Source organism: Scaptodrosophila lebanonensis, unplaced genomic scaffold, assembly GCF_003285725.1.
Source record: "Scaptodrosophila lebanonensis strain 11010-0011.00,11010-0021.00 unplaced genomic scaffold, SlebRS2 tig00000024-arrow-pilon, whole genome shotgun sequence".
NCBI lineage: Eukaryota > Metazoa > Arthropoda > Insecta > Diptera > Drosophilidae > Scaptodrosophila > Scaptodrosophila lebanonensis.
Genome location: NW_022060538.1, coordinates 6612950 through 6631398, shown reverse-complemented (window position 1 = coordinate 6631398; position 18449 = coordinate 6612950). Strand labels below are relative to the sequence as shown.

The following is an 18449-nucleotide window of genomic DNA, read 5'->3' as shown; positions in this document are numbered from 1 at the left end:
GGCGGAAAATGAAAGCCAAAAAACTAGCAGTGGCATTTTTATTGTTTTTGGCCATTTCACAAAAGTGCACAGAAAGCATCGCTGAGCAGCTTGGACTGCCGCTCATACAAATAAGTCACGGTAAGTTGGGCAGCAGTTGTCGCCCTAAAATTAGATATCGGGTGAAATGAAATGTTGACGCATATACGAGTATAGTATTTTCATTTACTAGCTACATTGTCCGCTAGATTGTTGTGGTCAGAAGGCAGCCTGAGACCTCGTGGACACCAATGGTGTTGCTGTCACAGCCACTTTGACCTTTGGCGTCATGCGTCAGTACGCACGTGATTTTTTTGGGGGGATTATGTAAAAAAGATTTTGGCGAAAATCAAAAAAAAAAAAAGAAAAAAAGCCAGAGTAGTCGTAATGAGTTGTAATAGCGGTGGCAACAAATTTAGGACAATCAATAGAAAGTAATTGTGTAAGGTGAGCAAATCAGCACAGGTGCCCAACTACACCTTAGGGCTAATTGTGTTTCAGGCACGCACACAATTGGTCAAGCGACAACTATATACATGCTTTCATATTTGGGCCAATCAATAACACTTTGACAGTCTAGCAGGGATGTAGGAAAGAGTGTAATTAATTCTCACCCATCATAATCATCGTCATCATAATCATCATCAGGAATAGAGGTGCGAGGGTGAATGATTAACAGTTAAAGGCGGATGGATGATAAGCCAGCGAGCATAATTTTCCAGCTGCAAGTTGCAGCGACAGACTAATATAGGAAGTTCCTATTACGGCAATTGATCAAACAAACTCAAATGTATATAAAAAACGGGCATAAACATAATGTAAGCAAATAAATTCAACTGTCTGGGCTCCTTGCAAGGGCCGTTGGTAACGTTGGTTGCTTGATTGGGTTGTTGGTTGGTTGGTTGGTTGGCCTGTAGGCAAGTAACCACAATTCATGATTTGTCGATAAAGTGGGAAAATTGAGTAAATCGCTTGGTGCTCTATGCCAGACAGGACCTTGCCAAAGTAGAGAGCTTGAACTGATTTATTATGCACAACACATTGTGTTTAAGTTACATGGAAGTGGAAGCCAAGTGTGTCTATAAAGTTTTTTTGCGCCAACATTTAATTGCTATAGTAACGAAGCAATAGGTTCAAGAAACTCCCAAATAACAAGCGTCAGCGTCAGACAAAAACTTTAGAAAAGTTGCTTAACCTACTCCCAAGCTATATACCCTAAATTATCAAATGATCTCCTCTAATAATAGGCTCGCTTTTGGTTGAAAAGGCAGAAACGTTGCATTCTTTAATTTGTATTAACATTTCATTTTGAATACGCCTTGCAGATGAAGATTTGGATAATGATTATCCCGATACCAAAGATGAAATACATTTGGAGGATTTCTTCTGGACCGGTTCGGGAGATGGACCACCAGACTACCTAAAAAAAGTGCACACTGGCATAAGCAAGGGCAAGGATGTGATAGTTAAGACCGAAACGGTGGTGGCCACAGTCTATGTGGATGGCAATAATGTAAGCTCTATTTGATTTGACATATTAGGCATATTTTGAGCTTATTGTTGGTTCCACAGGAAGTCGATATACCTATTTGTTTGGACTGCAAGCCTGACGATGGCGGCGGCAGTTGGGATTTTGCCGGAGCTGGCATGCCTCCTTTGAATTATTCGGCAACAGATCGACGATATTGGCTACTCACCGTCATGTCTGGCTTCTATTCGGCAAAGGACAACCCCATGCTAGAGGACAAGTTGGCTCGCCTATATCGCATGGCTTTTACCAGGTAGGTGGGGGCAATTGGGGTTTCTTCCATGCTAGTTAGTACTAGCTACTAACGTTTCGTTTCGTTTTGTTTGGCAGACAACAAACCCGACATCTGGGCATAAATGGGGCACAGCAAATAGCGGGCGTAGCTGTTACAGCGCCCCGTGAGCGTCGGCAGCCGCAACATGCAACAAGCAGCACGCCAACAATAACAACAATGGAAAGTAGTGCCCCACCCCTACCTGCGGACGATGTGGAGCTACTTGATATGAATGCCGATGGCACGCATTTTATTAAAACCGCTATTGGGAGCGGAAGGGGAAAAAGCGAGTGGTCGAGTTCTTCGGAGGAATCAGCTGAGGTGTCTGCTTCGAGCACTACAGTGGAGCCGAGCTCAGCTACAATAACAACAACTCCTGCTCAAGCAACCACTGAGCCAACTGAATATGGTGGATATGTTACTCTGATCCCCTGGGAGTTAATACAACAGAATGGAAAGTCGGAAAAGTTGGAGGAAATGCGCGAGGCGATATTGAGTCAACAAGCACTGGATCAACAACGGCAGGAAGTAGAACCCCCCATACGGGCTGCGCTGCCCGTTCTGCGACCATTGCACCCACTTTTTCGGGAGGAACGGGTGCGAGTCGTCATACACAATATCACGCAAATCAGCGAGGCGGATGTCCATAAGTGGAACACAAGTGGCGGTTATGGCATCGATGACGAATACGTAAACCTTAAATTGTAGGTCACGAGTTAGAGTTTCTGTTTGCCCCTCTTATTCAACATTATTTTTTCTATTATGTTATATAGCAATGAACGACCCATAGCCAATCAAACTGAACTCATTTATACAGTTCTTGTGGATGGACGTCCTGTGTTGGCTACGACAGCAGCAAAGGATATGGAGCTGGTGAGCGAGGCAGAGGCAGTTAAAGCAATGGGCCAGACGGTCTACATGAAATCGGAACGTAAGCGGTTTTAATTCTCAATTATCAATCCAAGTGTTAACTTATCTAACTTATTTTCACAGCCTATATTAGGGAGCCCACGGCTACGGCCTTAGCTCCTGTGCCTCGCAGTGGACAGGCGGGTTTCTTCAACTCAGTGAGGAATAATGTTGCTCTGGTTGTTATCAGTTCCCTGGCAATATTATTGCTATTGCTTCTACTGGTTACGGTTCTGTTGCTTGGGCGAACGCGAGCACGTCAAAAGGAACTGAGCACTGAGAACAGGTAGCTAGCATAGTCTCTCCCAAATTGATTGGGGAAGATAACTAATTCTTACTGTTTGCAGAGATTCTTCACGCAACGAGCTGCTGTCGGAGAACCAGTCCGTTCGTCCAAGCTCTCGCGGCACAGTTCTTGACAGCACTGGACAGACGACTGCACGTTCCCGCGACGTCGGCGTTCAAAACTATGCATACGAGCGTGAACACGAAGCACGCATCCACTTTCCTCCTGCGCCTCACGACGCACGCTCACGACGCGACTCGATTTCGTCGACAGACAATACATCTGACTCCTCAGTGTACTGTCCCATTAATCCACCTAGCTCCGACGTGCAGCGTATTTTGGATGAAAAAGCGGCGAGATTGTTTGATGGACACAAGCGACGTCATCATCAGTACGATCGTGCCGAGGGTCGTGAAGATACCATCTACACATCTGTCGTATCAGAGAAGAAGAGTGAAAAATCACGCCATAAATCTAAGCGTCGTTACCTAAACGAGAACCGTGTAGGTTCACTTGAAACCAGCCCCGTACAGCTGTCCAATGCATCCTCCGCGGATGAGGGAAATTCGCCGCATGCACTGCGACGCAGCTACGAGAACTTTCAGCGCAATGAGGCGTTTAATCCGCACAACAATTATCATCGCAACAAAATTCTACAGCAACAGCAGACTTTGTACGGAGATAAGGAGATTGCGTTGGACTCCACACAAGCCATAAATAAGGAGATCATAAAAGTACTACAACCCTCAGAGAAGAGTTCCGACACGGCTAGCGTTGGCTCGTTCCTTTCGATGGCCTCGGTACGCGCCTTCCCGAAGAGTGCGCTGCCAGAGCCGCTGAATCGCGTGCTGGATCCGGTGTTTGTCACCTACTACGACAATGTGGATGATGTGGCGCCGGCAGCTATTCCGCACGGTTCGTCCAAATCGCTGAAATCGCACAAATCGCACGGCAGCAGAGGTAGCGGAACCATTGCTACAATTGCCAGCTTTCCCAGTCCAAAAGCACCGCCCATGAAAGGAGTACGAGCGGCCTCGCACAGCGACAATCCCGATCCTGGCGTTGTGGGTCCTATCGTCTGGGAGCGGCACAAGAAACGCATGAACAGTGCAGGCGAGCAGGCGCAGTCTAAGGGTGAGACGGGTGGAGAAGATATTGATGATGGAGATGATGATGGTGATGTGCAAGTTGGGGCACTTCAAGGGCAACGGGTGGAACGGGAACGTTATTAAGACATCACTGTAGTCGTTGGTATACTTGTTGAAATGCACAAACTGTAACAGTAACAACTGTAGCTGCAACTGTACAATTATGAAATTCTTTAACTAAGGTCAACAAATCCGCAAGAAAAACTAACCCACTACCATGCAGCTACTTTTTGAACACAACTGAACTTCCCAAAAACAATCTTCCGCAGACGCCATGAGCATGCGCTATGCAGACTATAGTCCCATGCATGATCCTTCGGCCATACGCAACCACTACGAGGGACTGCTCGAGGGTGCCATGCAAATGTATGCCAGCCAAGATGATCTGCCGATGCCACTGCCCACGCGTGACTTCACCAACAGCCGACGTGCCACGAAGCGCGAACATCGGGGCTCCTCAGCGGGCTTGCCCAGGTAAGGCACAATAATCCGGAAAATACATCTAATCCTATTAATTTATTTAAGTTAGAATGGGGCCACTCATCAATCATTAATAGATCAGCCTTTTTAGTCCTCGGTATTCGATTGATTTAATAAATTCTCGAGCTGGGCTGTCATCTATTGATAATTTAAAGTGGAACTTCAGTAACTATCTATGTCCCACAGCTGATAGGCACAATCTCTTTGCAGTTTCCCGTCTAAGGCCTACAGCACCACGGACCGTCCGGCTACAGCACAGCCGGAGAAAACTCCGAAATCAGCGCAATCCACGCAGCCACCGTCGCCCACATACAGTGCCTGGGGCGGCAGAAGCACCCATGGCTCAGAGTCGCCGCCATTGCGACCATGTAGTGCCGACACTTTCAATCGACCCGAAACAATCCTGGAGTTTGCAACGGCAACAACTCTGACTACAAGATCCAACACGCCAGGTCGTAGACGCGATCCGAAGGCGTCAGCAGCACCACTCATCGAGGCCATACAGAGTGAGCTGCGGAGATATAAGCAGGACCAAAAGTAATGGGAGTTACCATTAACCGTATAAACATTCTTCAATTATGTAACACAGTTTTTCATTCCATGTAGAATAAAGATTTTGCATAACCGAGTGAGCTGTATGTAGTTTTGAGAATATGGGGACAAATTATTGTTATCATACAAATTTTAGAGATGACTACAAATGCCCAATGGTCCTTGCATCATCAGAGTCTGCAACAGCGTGCACTCGATCGCTTCTGTGCTGGCCGGACACTCGAAGCGGCCGATCTCTATGAAGAGCTAGTCCGGGAGCTGGAGCAAACGGGTGCAGGGCGCAAACAGCAGGACTCCGGCTACGAGGAATGTCGGGAACGGGCTCTGCAACTGAGATTCAACATAATAGCCACCATAAAGACAGCGCGAATTCAGCTCTGCCAGGTAACCGCGGAGGGTCAAGTGAATCGCACGTATGCGGACATTTTCGGGCGTTGTATGGATGCCACGACTAGGGAGCTAATGTTGCAGGAACCTTTGCTGCAAACGAATCTGGAGCTGGAACATCTGCTCGAGTTTCTTGAGCTTGTGCTCGAAAACTGCACTTCCCTTTCATATATAACATTGCTAACACATGAGGCGTTGGAAAACGAAGCGCGCAAAGCGCAAGCAAAGGTATTTGAGAATCTTACCGAGGATCTAATGAATCGTAACATTCAGCTGCGTGTGACATACTTGCAACGCCAGCTGGACCCACGTCTGTTGTTCAGCAATGGGCATCTGGTGGTCAGCAAACTGGGTCTGCACTACTTTAAGGATGAGAATGTTAAGCGGGGCGAAGTGGGAAGCTTCAGCTACGAGTTCCGTGCCTGCAAAGCCAATGAGGTGCAGTACTTCATGTGCGACCCGAAGCAGGCCAAGCCCCTCTAATACTCGTAGCGAGTCGATGTGGATGGAATAAAATCAAATTCCTTTGCAACTTCATGCAGCTGTAGTTTATTTGGTTTTCTTTATCTTCCTGTGCATATTAAATGTGCTTTTAACTTTGAGCATCACAAATAAGTATGTAACAATATTATTTACACATAAGTATTTAGGCATTTCCTTTAATTGAATAGAGCGTAAGTTCAAGTGTAAAATTGTGTGTGTGAATATTTTCAAAGACTTTCATTGAACCGAACATTGAACATTACACTTCAATGAAAGCCCCCACCAGCCCATTGAGGCGCCAGTTCTTAGTGGCACCTTGTTTTTGTTTTTTTTTTTCTTCATGAAATTTCGATTATACATATTTGTTATATAGCCGTTAAAAATGTTCCATAAATAGCTGATCTCTCTGTAGCACTTCCGAAATGTAAATAAGGTGCAAAAAACGGATTGGTTTTACCTACAAGTACAAGTGCCTCGATACCTTACTGCGTGCATTATCTCTAAACATATTTCTGATCATAGTCCATGTGCATGATTTTCGGGGGTCCAGTGTGGATGCGAGAGTGTGTAGGAAATTTTTGGGGCATCTAGTACAGTTCCTTTTGTCCTTTGGCCGCTTCCTGATACTCATGGGCGTCGACGCTACGCTTGCCCAGACGTGGTCCGAACCACAAGCCCGACGATGCGCTCGGTCCGGTGCGCTTATCCAGCGCCTGCTGTAGGGCCATTAAATGCGCCCATTTACGCAATTCGGCATCGCCACGTCCCACACGCGGGAAAGCAATTAGACTAGCGCGCTTGAATTCATTCTTCGGGTATTCTGGAAATCAATTAGAGGCAATGTGTTGCGGAAATGTGTGTGTTAAGCCATTTGTATTACCTTCGTAGTCCTCCAGGGAGGCAACGCCACCATTGCCGTAAATATTGTCAAAGGCCACTGCAGCATCGTTGGCATCATGCAGGCTGTTGGCCAGACTCGGATCGCTGCGTCCCACGCGTGGAAACGCATAAAGTCCCGAGGTGCCGCGCCGATTCTTCGCCTGCTCCAAGTCTAAGTACAAAGAGTGGTATTTAAATCAACTGTGATTAATGCAGTTAGTGAGCAAAGGCGCTTGTTCGCGTTTCCGTCAAGTCACTTGTAAGGATGGGGGCATGAATAGCAACTAAGTAGGCGCGAATTTGTGCCTGTTTGTTTGTTTGTTTGTGCGTTGGTGTATGGGAATCGTTTAATATGGAATGTAAAATTCATGCAAATGTTTGAGCGTTCAGCTCAATTAACGCTTTGTCTCAGTCGTCAATTTAAAATAATTTCCCTTGTTAGACGATGCCACAAAGTGGCCTATTTGATGGCAGCATCTGTAAAATCCCCGGGGTGCTCTTAAGCATATTTAGGTGATGAAATTCCGGAGTATTTTTGTCAAGTAAATAAATATCTTGCAGCAGCGAGCATAAATCTAGCATGAAGCAGTTGTGCAAAAGTAATTTGGAATTGGTGAGAGCATCAGGCAGAAGGTAAACAAATTAATGACGTCAGAGTTACGCAAAAGTTTGTGCCATAAAGTAGAAAATGTAGGAAATGGATCTTAAAAATTCTGATTGCTATTCCTATACCTTTTCCGCCTCGGGCAGCTGCATGTGTATATGTAGTAGGTGAAAAATAAATAAATATTCCAAAAAATATAGATATATTTAATTAAAGAAAATTATGATACTCAAATTATTTTAAATACATTATCTATGCTTTTTATATTTTAAATTTTTGTTTTCATCTTCAACTGTGTCTTAAATCATTTGTTGTTTAAATCATTATTACACGTGTATTTTTCAATAATACAATATTCATAAACCTACACTCTTGATGACACCCAAATGCTTCAAGAAAAGGCAGTTATGTATATTAGGGCATTTTGTCCTCCAGATTAGAATTTAGTACTTGATATGGAAAATATAACTCCTTTAGAATGGCTTCAAAAGAGATATTCACTGAGAGTTAGAGGGAACTTATAGACGATTTGGTATATACCCATATACGAGTATATGTATGGTATTATCAATATTTTTGATGTTTGCTTTAAAATCTAATTAATGCTAATTTAAAGGAAACCTTTAGGCTAACCCTTGAATAAAATATTTTAGTCAAGTGTTAGGCAAATTATTCATTTGTGAAATATAGAATGGCTGAAAAATATAGTATAAATTTAAAGAATATCTATAATTTTATATCCATCCCACTAGAAAAATAAATCTGACTAGAACGGCCTGCTCAGGATCACGGATTGATTGACTTTTGATTTAAAAGTATCCCTTTCAATGACTACAGAACTACAAGTATGCTAGAAATGTTTAAAATTAAAAATTTACTCCTGTATTTAAAATGGGCCCCATAATTGAAGCTTCCAATCAGCCTTTCAAAATGTCGATAAAATGTCACGTAAACGAAATATGCAAAAGTAATAACTAACAATTGAAGGATTGTTGATTTTTTTTTTTTTTGCACTGACATTTATATTTCAATACATTTTCTATGTGTTGATAATTTAAAAATAAAATGATGCCGACAATTACGATTAATTTGCTTTCCGTATGCCTAGTAATTTAAGCATTGAAACCAATCAGCATTCAACCATATGTACATCGCTCGTATTTATTTATTATAATGTATTCCCGCATGGAGCAGCAAAATGCTAAAGTACGAGTATGCCATGAATTGATGAGAAATTAGCATAGGAAATGGCGCACCTGTTCGCTTTTCAGCCAGCGAGATTTTGCCTGAATAAACATGTGCCCAAAAAATGTTATGCACACATGCCCCCATAAAGCAAAACAACCCAGACGGAGCGCTGTCAAACCCATCAAATGGGCTTCTGCTGCGGATGATAGTGGGCAGTGCAAGTGTCGTTCTGTTTGCAGTTTAGATATCTGTCACCCAGAGCACCACTAAGCTGGCCTAAGTGTGCAATTTGTATAATTTAATTTGTTCATGGCTTACAGCTTCTCTCTCTCTCTATATATATGTCTCTGCTTGATGGAAACAAATGGCAATTGCAATGTGAGGCAAGTGCTAAGCAACCGGTGGGAAGGACTTGTTGGTTTGTTGCGGACCGCGAGCACTTGAAATTTTAAAATTGTTGAGCAACGCCTGGGGTGCGATTGATTGTCAAGGCTTATGACGTGGAAATGTTGACAGGACGCCGAACATTTCATGAATCTGTTGACTTTCAATTACTTCTTTTTCTGAGCTTGAAGTGGGGTATGAAGTGCAGTTCTAAGTTCTGAAACCCGTACTACTCACCTGCTGCACTGAACTTTGCTAGCAAGACGAAGAGCAAAATAACGTAGGCGCAATTATCCAGACCCATAAAGGACTTCATTATTTCCTTGCAATAATACGCACAAAGTATGTACACTGAATACAGCCTACGGCTCTGGAGAATAATACAAAAATTATTTTCCAACACTAAAAATAGTTCTTTGTCTTGTAGCTATTTTTCAATAGCTGACTGACTATTCACTGGTACCGTACGCCTGTTTCGTTTTTTAAAATTTGTTTGCGCAGATGATTACTTTTGCACGTTCACTGATATTATGCTTGCTACTTGCCACAATTCACGTCCTTTTATATGCAAAGAGACAAAAGACATGGCCACGGGGCAACCACAGCAGAAACAGCAACGGCAACAGCAACATTAGCTTTAAATGAGCAGCAACAACAGAACAGAGGCCAAAATGTTGCCAGCACAATGTTTTCCTACTCAAAACACAAGGGTAAACACAACGGGAAACGGTTGCTGTTGCCTGTTGCCGTGCCTGTGCCAATAGCAGCAGCAGCAGCGGGGGGCCAGCCTCGCAACAGGTGCTGGCGTAGCAACTGTAGCAACATGTTGCCAACGAAAATGTTGCTGCGGAACGAACTTGTGGGCGACGCAAAGAAGCTTTGATTTGAAAAAAAAATCTAACAAAATGTTCATGATTCAACGTCACAACTATATCTTAGCTTAATTAAAAGGTATTTTAAAAATGGAGGGGGTGTTTAAGTATAAGAGTTTGATAATACAAGATTCATTTAACTAAAAACTCGGCATATACTGTAAATACAAATTTAACGCGTTCAAGTTTAAAGGTATTGGAATAGCATTTCATAGTTAAAATAGTCAGTTGTTATTTTGTGATTGTAACCATGTGTGATGTTGATTAGTACTTTTAACTATCCATATATTGAAATTATGTATTTGGCAGTCGAAGCTGAAATTGCTTCGAGGGAAAAATCGTTGTGTGCTTTCGTGTTAAAAATCATGAAGAGTTCGAATATGTAATTGCTTGGGAAGGTTTCTTGCTGTAGGTACTACATACAAGGTCTTATAAGGTCTTTATGAGAAAAACACACAGTAATTCTCTTATCGAATTAAATATAACAGGCATCCATATACTTGTAGTATAGCTTCGATATTTTGAACAATTAGTAATATATAATAAAACATATTATTATTAGAAGACAAATATGACAAAATTATAGAAGAAATGAGTAATCTTTAAGCGAAATTTGACTTTTTTGACAGCAGGTATAGATTTGATTCTAAAGGACATAAAGGAAAAGTTCTCGAAATGAAAATAAACAAAGTTTCTAAGGGGATAAATGAGAATGGGAAAATCAAGTCCGAACGCTTTGCCCAATCTAACAAATTCCCCTATAATGGAGATTGGAATGGAGATTATATAGCGCATACCATAAAACATTAATATGTTTCTTTTCAGATTTAAGTAGAACTCCATACCAAGTTTGGGGACTCCTAAAGGCATTTGCAGATCGGCTCTTCTAACGATGCTGGTTGAATGCATTTTTAAGACGCTCAATAACAACAACAGATTGGTGATTGTTTAAAATATTGTTTATTAAGGCACATACACTTCGTATAATGAGTTGGATTTCTGTGTCAAAATAGTTAACTACAAGTATTTAACTTACAACCAGCCCGAGATCATGCGACCTGTAACAGTCGACTTACCACGCTCACCACCCGCTGCAGCACTGCTCTGACCCACCTTGATGGCTGGTTTTGCGGGCGCCGGTGCTGGCTTTTTATCATCGCCTGGCTTCTTAGCATCATCGGGCTTCTTATCGCCTGGCTTAGCGGCTGCGTCGCCCGGCTTGGCATCATCTGCCTTTTTGTCATCAGGCTTCCCATCCTTCTTAGCCTCATCCGTTTTCTTATCATCGTCTTTCTTATCGTCTGACTTTTTGTCATCGGGCTTGGCTGCTGGCGTTCCACCACTGCCTGTTTCGTTGGCTGCTTTTGTGGTGCCTGGTGCTGTATCTGGTGCTGTGGCGGTGCCGGGCTTAGCAGCCGTATCGGGCTTAGCATCCGTGGGCGCAGACGGTGCAGTGCTCTTGGCAGCTCCAGCAGCAGGAGCAGTCGCTGGCTTAGCTGCTTCGCTTTTCGCTGCCTCCTCTTTTTTGGCCGCCGCTTCTGGTTTTGCGGTTTCACCTGGCTTTGGCGCTGCAGGCTTAACATCTGTGGGCTTGGAAGGTGGCGCTGGTGCATTGGGCTTTGCAGCATCACCCGGTTTTTGCTGCTCGGTTGGCTTAGCGCCGCCTGCCGAAGCAGTTGGTTGTTTTAAGGCTGATTTTGGTTCACCAGGCTTGGGGCCACCATTTCCTCCAGTTGGTGCCGCTGGTGGTGGTTTCTTATCGTCACCAGGCTTCTTATCTTCGCCAGCAGGTTTCTTGTCAGCTGCTGCCTTCTTATCCCCTACTTTGTTCGCGTCTTCGGGTTTCTTTTCGTCTACATTTTTAACGGAAGCACGTAAAGCGGCAGCAGCCAACATAGATGATCCACCACCGAGTGCCGTCTTTTTGGACTTTTAAAAGAGAAGATGTATAATTTCAATTTTATTTGTGTGCATTTTTGTTGTTGTTGCTTACGCCGCTTGCCTCCAGTTTTTGATCCTCGTCGCTCTTGGGCGTATCCTCGTTGTCATCTGCCAGAGACACTTCGTCGGCGGCCATCTTCTTGCGCATGAACTTGACGTAAGCAACTCGCGTGGCACGCGTCACCTCGCCCAAGTTCGGATTGAATTCTAAATTATGAAGGGACCTTAAACATATAAAAGGCAATGCAGTGTGCACAGCAAACTTACCAATCAGCTTGGTTTGGTCCATCTGAAGACCCTCATTGGCCTGCTCAATGATCTTGCGACGCAAACTGCGCTGACTATGACGCTGCATAGAGGAGCGCTTGGAACCAATGGGATCTGCAGTAAAGGTGTTCTTTCTAGCAATGGCATTCCAGTCTTTTTCACTGTACGAAAGCAGAATAGAGGGGAATTTTGAGACTGGAGAAAAGGAGAGAAAATTACAATCCTACCCCTTTTGCGTCTTCTTTCTGCCAATAACCTTGGCCAGCGATGAGAATATATCCTTTCCACTCTCGCTCTCACTCATTTCTTGCTTTAAGTTCTCTACAAAGCCAATCTGGAAGTCCTTGAGTATGCGTCGTTCCATTACTTTGCCCTTCTTGGTGCCAGCCGCGGCGGCTGTATTAAAGGAGTTGGGTTAGAGTTGAACAAATTTGTTGAAAACAACTTGCGTCTTTACCTTGCGTTTTCTTCTCAATATCCGGCACGTCCCAGCTGTTGTTTGTGAAAATCTCCAGCAGTTCGAAACGCAGGGAGCTAATGTCCTGGCGCACCTCAATGATATCATCCTCAGTGATGCCATAATCGTCCCGGCGACGCTGCTCGGCAGTAACATAACGTCGTACCAGCAGCTTCATCACTTTGTCATGCAACGTCTGTGCCTTCTCCATGGACTTGCGCTAGGGTGGGAGAGGGTGGAGAGGGGTAAGGAATAGTACCGCATTAGCCTTTGGTTTGACACTTTACTTGGCGCCAACGCATTGACGCACAACAAAGCCACAGGAGCTTGATTGAGAGTGATGTGCCAAATGATTTGTCTTGATTGCATTTGCTGCTGTGCGAGTTCTTGAGCTTGGGCAAGGGATACCTACCATAAAACTCTTGGTGCGAGAGGCTCGCGTACGTCCAAGCGTTTTGCGCAACATTTTCAGGTTCGGACAAAGATTGAAGGGTGGTGGCACAGTGCCGCCATCGTCGAAGTAGCTCATCCATAGCTGGGCGCGCGCAAACTTCCACTCCGTGTCAGCGCGCTCGGAAATGATTTGATACGAGTTGGACATCATGGCAATCAACATGTTGAGCAGCACAATTATATTGATAACGGAGTACGAGCCAAACATGAGCAAGGCCCAGAAGCGCGTGAAACTCTTGATGCCAGCCAAATCAAAGGACACCAAATCGACGAGACCGAATGAGGCCCAAAACAACGACTGAGATGTCTCGAATAAGCTGAAAGAATTAAAATAATTGCGATGCACATTTACGATGGCAGCAATGCCACTTACTTGGAGAAACGTCGCCATATGGTGCAAGCCTTTTCCTGATCATCAAAGTCAGACACCTCCGGATGCAGATGGTAGCACTTGTTCTTCTCCAGCTCGGCATAGTACCACAGTAGTTGATTCAAGCCGCAGCCAAAGGCGAACAAAACCAGCGTATAGATAAAGAAGAACTTGATAATATCGATAATCATGCGTCCCAGCGACACCTGCAGCGGTCCCAAATGCGGATTAATAGAGAAGATGTGTACCAGCTTTAAGTAGGAGAACACCATGCCAGCGGCAAAGGCTCCTTCAGAGAGCAGCATGGGATCGAACGGATGCCAGTGTTCGCGTGGAAAATACGGATCGATATTCCGGAACCACAGATCCCGCTGAAAATGCACAAGATGCAAAAAGCTAGGTCGACTTTGGGGAACATCTTCTGCTTACATGCACTATAACCCAAGCCGTGGCACGACAAAGTATCCAAGTGACGTAAAACGTATTCGATATATAATCCACAATATTCCAGAGGTCCGTAATGTACTCAAAGAGGCCATGGGAATATAAAGACTTTAGTTCCTCAAATATCAGCGCTGCTATATACATGATAATGGCCAGTTCTATGGGACCCGGTAGCGAGCCACGTTCATGCTTCCGCATATCATCCAACATGCTTGTCATCCATGGAAACGCCAAGAGTTCAAAGGTGATTTGTACCACACGTAATGAGGAGGCGCCAAGAAGCACTGTTGGTCAAGAAACATATGATAAGTCTTGGCACTTCTTATTCCAAAATACATACAAAAAATGGTGTGGACCAGAGTTCATTTGACAAGCAACTGTTTATGAAACCCCAGCGTTTTGTAAAACTGTAAAAGATGATCCGAGAAGAATATTGGGGACAAAACTATAGAGATGAGTTACCAAGAAAAGGTCAAAGATAATTTTGATTTTCTTTTTCTCTTTCAATTCTAGTCATTTTCAAATTTATTGTTGATGCGATTGAGCTAGACAGTTCGTTATAATTTCATTTGTGACTTGCAGATATTGATAACTTTTAATTGAAATGCTATTTTTATACCCTGTACCCGTAGGGTAAAAAGGGTATATTAGGTTTGTGCAAAGTATGTAACATACAGAAGGAAGCATCTCCGACCCCATAAAGTATATATATTCTTGATCAGCATGACGAGAGAAATCGATCTAGACATGTCCGTCCGTCTGTCCGTCTGTCCGTCCGTCTGTCCGTCCGTCTGGATGAACGCGAGGATCTCAGAAACTATAAAAGCTAGAATAACCAAAGTTGGTATCCAGATTCTCCTAAGTCCGAGTAAGGACGAGTTTATTTTATTTTTTGGATTTTCCCCCCCTCCCCCCGCTACAGAATTTCGTCAATAGCGTCTACATTTCAAATGCTACCTAAACCAAAGTTTGCACGCATAATTTATATATAATTGTCTACTGTTGTATAAAATTTTATTCAATTCGGTCATTTCTAAGAAAAGTTATTAGCGAAACAAATTCTCTACAGTACAACCCCCACAAACTGCAGCAACAAGTTCGCTCTTCTTCTTCCTCTTTTTGCTGCTGCTATGGGCGCATATAACTCAGTGACGGAAGTTTACATGGGTATAGGGTATTACACTGTCGGGCTTGCTCGACTGCAGCGTTCTTTCTTGTTTATCCAGAGATTAAAAATAATATCTTAGGCTTGTGTAAATTATGTAAAATGGAGAAGACGCGCTATCGATCTCGACCTTCAATCTGTAAGAATAAACGGCTGGGTTTCGGAAAGTGCTGTATCTACATTGACAAAACTTGGTATATAGACTCTCCTTATTCCCAGGCAGCACAAGCTGAGTTTATTTTGTTTGACTTTTCCCCACCTCCATCCCATAATTCCAAAACTACATTCACCGAAACCAATAAATTAATATAAGTTTTCTACATTTGTGTCAAATTTCATCCGAATTGGTCAATTCTAAGAAATGTTATTAACAAAACAATTAGTAGAGAACTATTATCGGACATGCTCCACTGTAGCTTTATTTTTGTTGTATATAAGGTTAGTTTTGGTTCACTGACTAAGAATACGTCTATATATAAATCTTCTCCTTATTCCCTACGAAAAAGAACGAAATTACAACTTGAGTTTTATTTTTAAGCAAAAAATAAAAAAATAAAAAATAAAAAAAATAAAAATATCTATATATAAAATTGGGGCTTGTGTGCACTTTCTTTTTATAGATATTACGGCATATATGGCAATAAACTGCTGATGACAATTATTTAGTAAAAGTACTTCACTCACTCAGGAAGAACATGTATGAGCAGGAATGGGTGATGAACTTGACGAAAGGCTTGCGCATGAATTTCGCGCCATCCGAGTCAGGCGCCAAAATGTACTTAAAACTGTAGATCGGAAAACTGCAGCCCAGTTTAACGACATCCATTAGCTGTTGCGAGCCCTGTTTGCGTCGAAAACCTGGCAAACCTTCATACCAAATGGCAGCCAACAGTTGTTGGACATTTGGATGGGCGACGAACTGAAAGGGAGAGGATATGAAAAGACAGGCACGTGGACGAGCTGCATATTTGAAGAGCTTAATTATTTGATTGGCTCACACATACGGTCTTTTGCTTGTAACGTATGGCAAGCTTTAGGCGTTCCAATGTCTGACGCTGTCCGGGAAACCAAATGTCATGTGATGGCTCATGATTGAAATTTAGCATCACCTCCAGTTCCATGGATGTGCGTGCATGGTCCAACAATGACGTGACGAATTCCTGCACCGCTTGACGCATTTCCTGTGAGCAAACAACAGGATACCACTACACAGTTAGAAGGCTTTACCGACCGTTTAGTCTATTTATGAACCCATGTACCGTATATTCCGCACGAAACTCAGACTCCATGGCTTGCAAACGCTTCAGTTCCCATGACAATTGAAAGGCCGTAAGGACGGGGTCTCGCGAGCTGAGAGCAATGAGGGAGCTGGCGGAGAGGGCGCGGTAGGCGTTGATGCGCGACTGTGAGTGTCGAAGGGAGTCGGTTGTTTGCGAGGTAACGCACTCATCACAGCCGCACCTGCAGCCAGGACATTGACATTATTAGATGGTCTTCATAATTTCAACATACACGTCCTGTTTCTCTGTTTAGGGGGGGGATGTGTGGAATTGCTTTGTTTGGCCAACATTTAGGAAAGCATTGGCGCAATTAGGATGGGGTTGGATAGGAGGAGAGAGCAGCAATGGAACGTGCTAAATGCTGCATTTGCGAGCTCAAACTCACTTGACATCGTGCGGCATGGGCAGTGTGGCACCGCGATCCAGAAGTATTTTAAGTATCTCGTAATTGTTGCGATGTGCAGCCAGTATTAGTGGCGTTATATCCACAGTGAAGGTGGATTTGGAACGGTCAACAGCCTCCCAGCTCTATGGCAGGCATATCATTAACAAAGTTCTGGAATTATATGGAACGAACGAACTCACATAGGGCTGGCCATCCTTATGATTGGTCTCCTCCCATTGCAGCAGTTCCTCGACAGCCTCCACATACTCCTCGGAGATGGCGTGCAGCAGGGCATCACCAACTTCGATATTGTGCTCCAGCAGCAACACCATCAAGTCAAAGTTCTCATTCTCAATGGCCGAGATAAGTGCCGAGCGATTCATGGGATCCGTGCAGTTGATGTTGAATTTGTCAGGTTGTGAAGTGTATTCCTCGAGTAATCTGGAAAATATATTTTTGTTGTTGCGGAATACCAGTGTGCTTCCAGGATATGCACTGCAAGGACTCACATCTTGACGCCCGGCAGATCACCCCGCTCGCACGCCAATATGAAGTTCTTCTCCACATCACTGAGTATATATTCCTCGGCCATCATCAGATCGTAGTCCAGACGAGAGCCAGCGGCTTTCTCAGCGTCCGTCTCCATGAAGGGGATCCTCTTTTCCACACAACCCACTCAAAACTTATTTGCAACTGGCACTTGCAATCCAAGTAATTGCATTTCTTTCACCTCCTCACTATCACAACACTGCCACTCTGAACGAATCTCTGCGCAGTATCCTTGCACTGGTGGCAAAGTGTTGGCTTAATCCTTTTTAGGTCGCCGTTTCACTTCGCCTTTTCCGATTTCGCCACCGATGTCGAGTGTTCAATTATTCGCGTCCAACTGTTCGCAAAACACGCGCACGCCATGGTATATGCCACTAATTACATTAGCGCTTGTCCAAAAAGTCGGTCAATGAGTATGCTTAACAAGTCAATATGCCCATGCCCACCCCAGAGCTGTGCTAATCACCAACTGACTTTCGGCTTTGCATTCTCTGATTGTCTAGTCACAGACATACTCCTTCTCGTACCATTACAACAACTAGTGGTAGTCGGCTTCAGTTATGGTCTCTTTAGTGTCGCGCCGCACCTGAAAATCGCAATGGAAATGGATGCATGTGCAAGAAATATATATTCGATTCGAGAAGCCCCACGAACAACCACCACCACCGACCACCACCGTTTACAAAAATGTGATGCTAAAGCCATTACGGCCAGACAAACAGCCGATATAAACATAAATACTAAGTACGATGGAAAAGCAAAGCGCCAGAAAAATGTCAGTGTGCCTTTAAATAAATTTGATTACAGCTCAGAATGCATCATCTTTTTGAAAACAAGACTGTTTGTGGTAAATGGAGACACGTAATGGCTGTGGTGGCAATACTTGTGTCAAAAATAAATTCATGGAGTCCAAATATGATAAGACGAAAAAAAACCCGATTTCAGATCAGGTGCAGCGAATGCTCTTTTTGTTGTCATTTGAAGTGACTTAATGCTTCAAGGATGATTTTGAAGTTCAAGCATCCTCTCCATGAATAGATTTTTCAGCTATTTGGACTAAATTAGGTATGTTTAAGGTATGGACCAAGTTAAAAGAGGGCCATACAGAAAGTACCACCTTTCTAATGCAAAAAGAATCACCAAAAT

At 43.7% G+C, this 18449-nt stretch overlaps 3 protein-coding genes across 3 annotated transcripts; 1 reads left to right on the top strand and 2 right to left on the bottom strand.

Annotated features, from left to right (window-relative positions):
* On the top strand, positions 1–6065 carry LOC115622024. The gene is made up of 10 exons (XM_030515883.1): positions 1–120; positions 1344–1531; positions 1591–1799; positions 1877–2524; positions 2594–2751; positions 2814–3015; positions 3077–4138; positions 4443–4637; positions 4854–5149; positions 5332–6065. The coding sequence occupies exons 1-10, from the start codon at positions 9–11 to the stop codon at positions 6063–6065; spliced, it is 3804 nt and encodes a 1267-aa protein (XP_030371743.1). The 5' UTR covers positions 1–8.
* A 50-nt stretch (positions 6066–6115) lies between these two features.
* Positions 6116–9600, bottom strand: LOC115621273 (cardio acceleratory peptide 2b). Its single transcript, XM_030514875.1, has 3 exons — positions 9358–9600; positions 6946–7116; positions 6116–6885 (listed from the first exon to the last, which is right to left on the bottom strand). Exons 1-3 carry the CDS (start codon positions 9434–9436, stop codon positions 6653–6655), a joined length of 483 nt encoding a protein of 160 aa, XP_030370735.1. The 5' UTR covers positions 9437–9600; the 3' UTR covers positions 6116–6652.
* A 1333-nt stretch (positions 9601–10933) lies between these two features.
* On the bottom strand, positions 10934–17627 carry LOC115621955 (transient receptor potential protein). The gene is made up of 14 exons (XM_030515802.1): positions 17264–17627; positions 16955–17195; positions 16755–16897; positions 16349–16550; positions 16094–16270; positions 15774–16008; positions 13910–14208; positions 13484–13851; positions 13070–13427; positions 12658–12877; positions 12428–12596; positions 12201–12361; positions 11986–12140; positions 10934–11921 (listed from the first exon to the last, which is right to left on the bottom strand). Exons 1-14 carry the CDS (start codon positions 17398–17400, stop codon positions 11025–11027), a joined length of 3762 nt encoding a protein of 1253 aa, XP_030371662.1. The 5' UTR covers positions 17401–17627; the 3' UTR covers positions 10934–11024.
* Positions 17628–18449: the final 822 nt, after the last annotated feature.

Bases quoted from the DNA above. Each gene is read 5' to 3' on its own strand.
- LOC115621955 (XM_030515802.1), bottom strand. From the start codon at position 17,400: ATGGAGACGGACGCTGAGAAAGCCGCTGGCTCTCGTCTGGACTACGAT. The intron at 13,428-13,483 runs GTAAGTGGCATT...TAATTCTTTCAG, and splicing joins ATATGGCGACGTTTCTCCAA to CTTATTCGAGACATCTCAGT. The intron at 12,362-12,427 runs GTAGGATTGTAA...GCTTTCGTACAG, and splicing joins AGAAAGAAGACGCAAAAGGG to TGAAAAAGACTGGAATGCCA.
- LOC115622024 (XM_030515883.1), top strand. From the start codon at position 9: ATGAAAGCCAAAAAACTAGCAGTGGCATTTTTATTGTTTTTGGCCATT. The intron at 1,532-1,590 runs GTAAGCTCTATT...TTGGTTCCACAG, and splicing joins TCTATGTGGATGGCAATAAT to GAAGTCGATATACCTATTTG. The intron at 2,752-2,813 runs GTAAGCGGTTTT...TTATTTTCACAG, and splicing joins GGTCTACATGAAATCGGAAC to CCTATATTAGGGAGCCCACG.
- LOC115621273 (XM_030514875.1), bottom strand. From the start codon at position 9,436: ATGAAGTCCTTTATGGGTCTGGATAATTGCGCCTACGTTATTTTGCTC. The intron at 7,117-9,357 runs GTGAGTAGTACG...CTTTGTACTTAG, and splicing joins AGCAAAGTTCAGTGCAGCAG to ACTTGGAGCAGGCGAAGAAT. The intron at 6,886-6,945 runs GTAATACAAATG...ATTGATTTCCAG, and splicing joins CTCCCTGGAGGACTACGAAG to AATACCCGAAGAATGAATTC.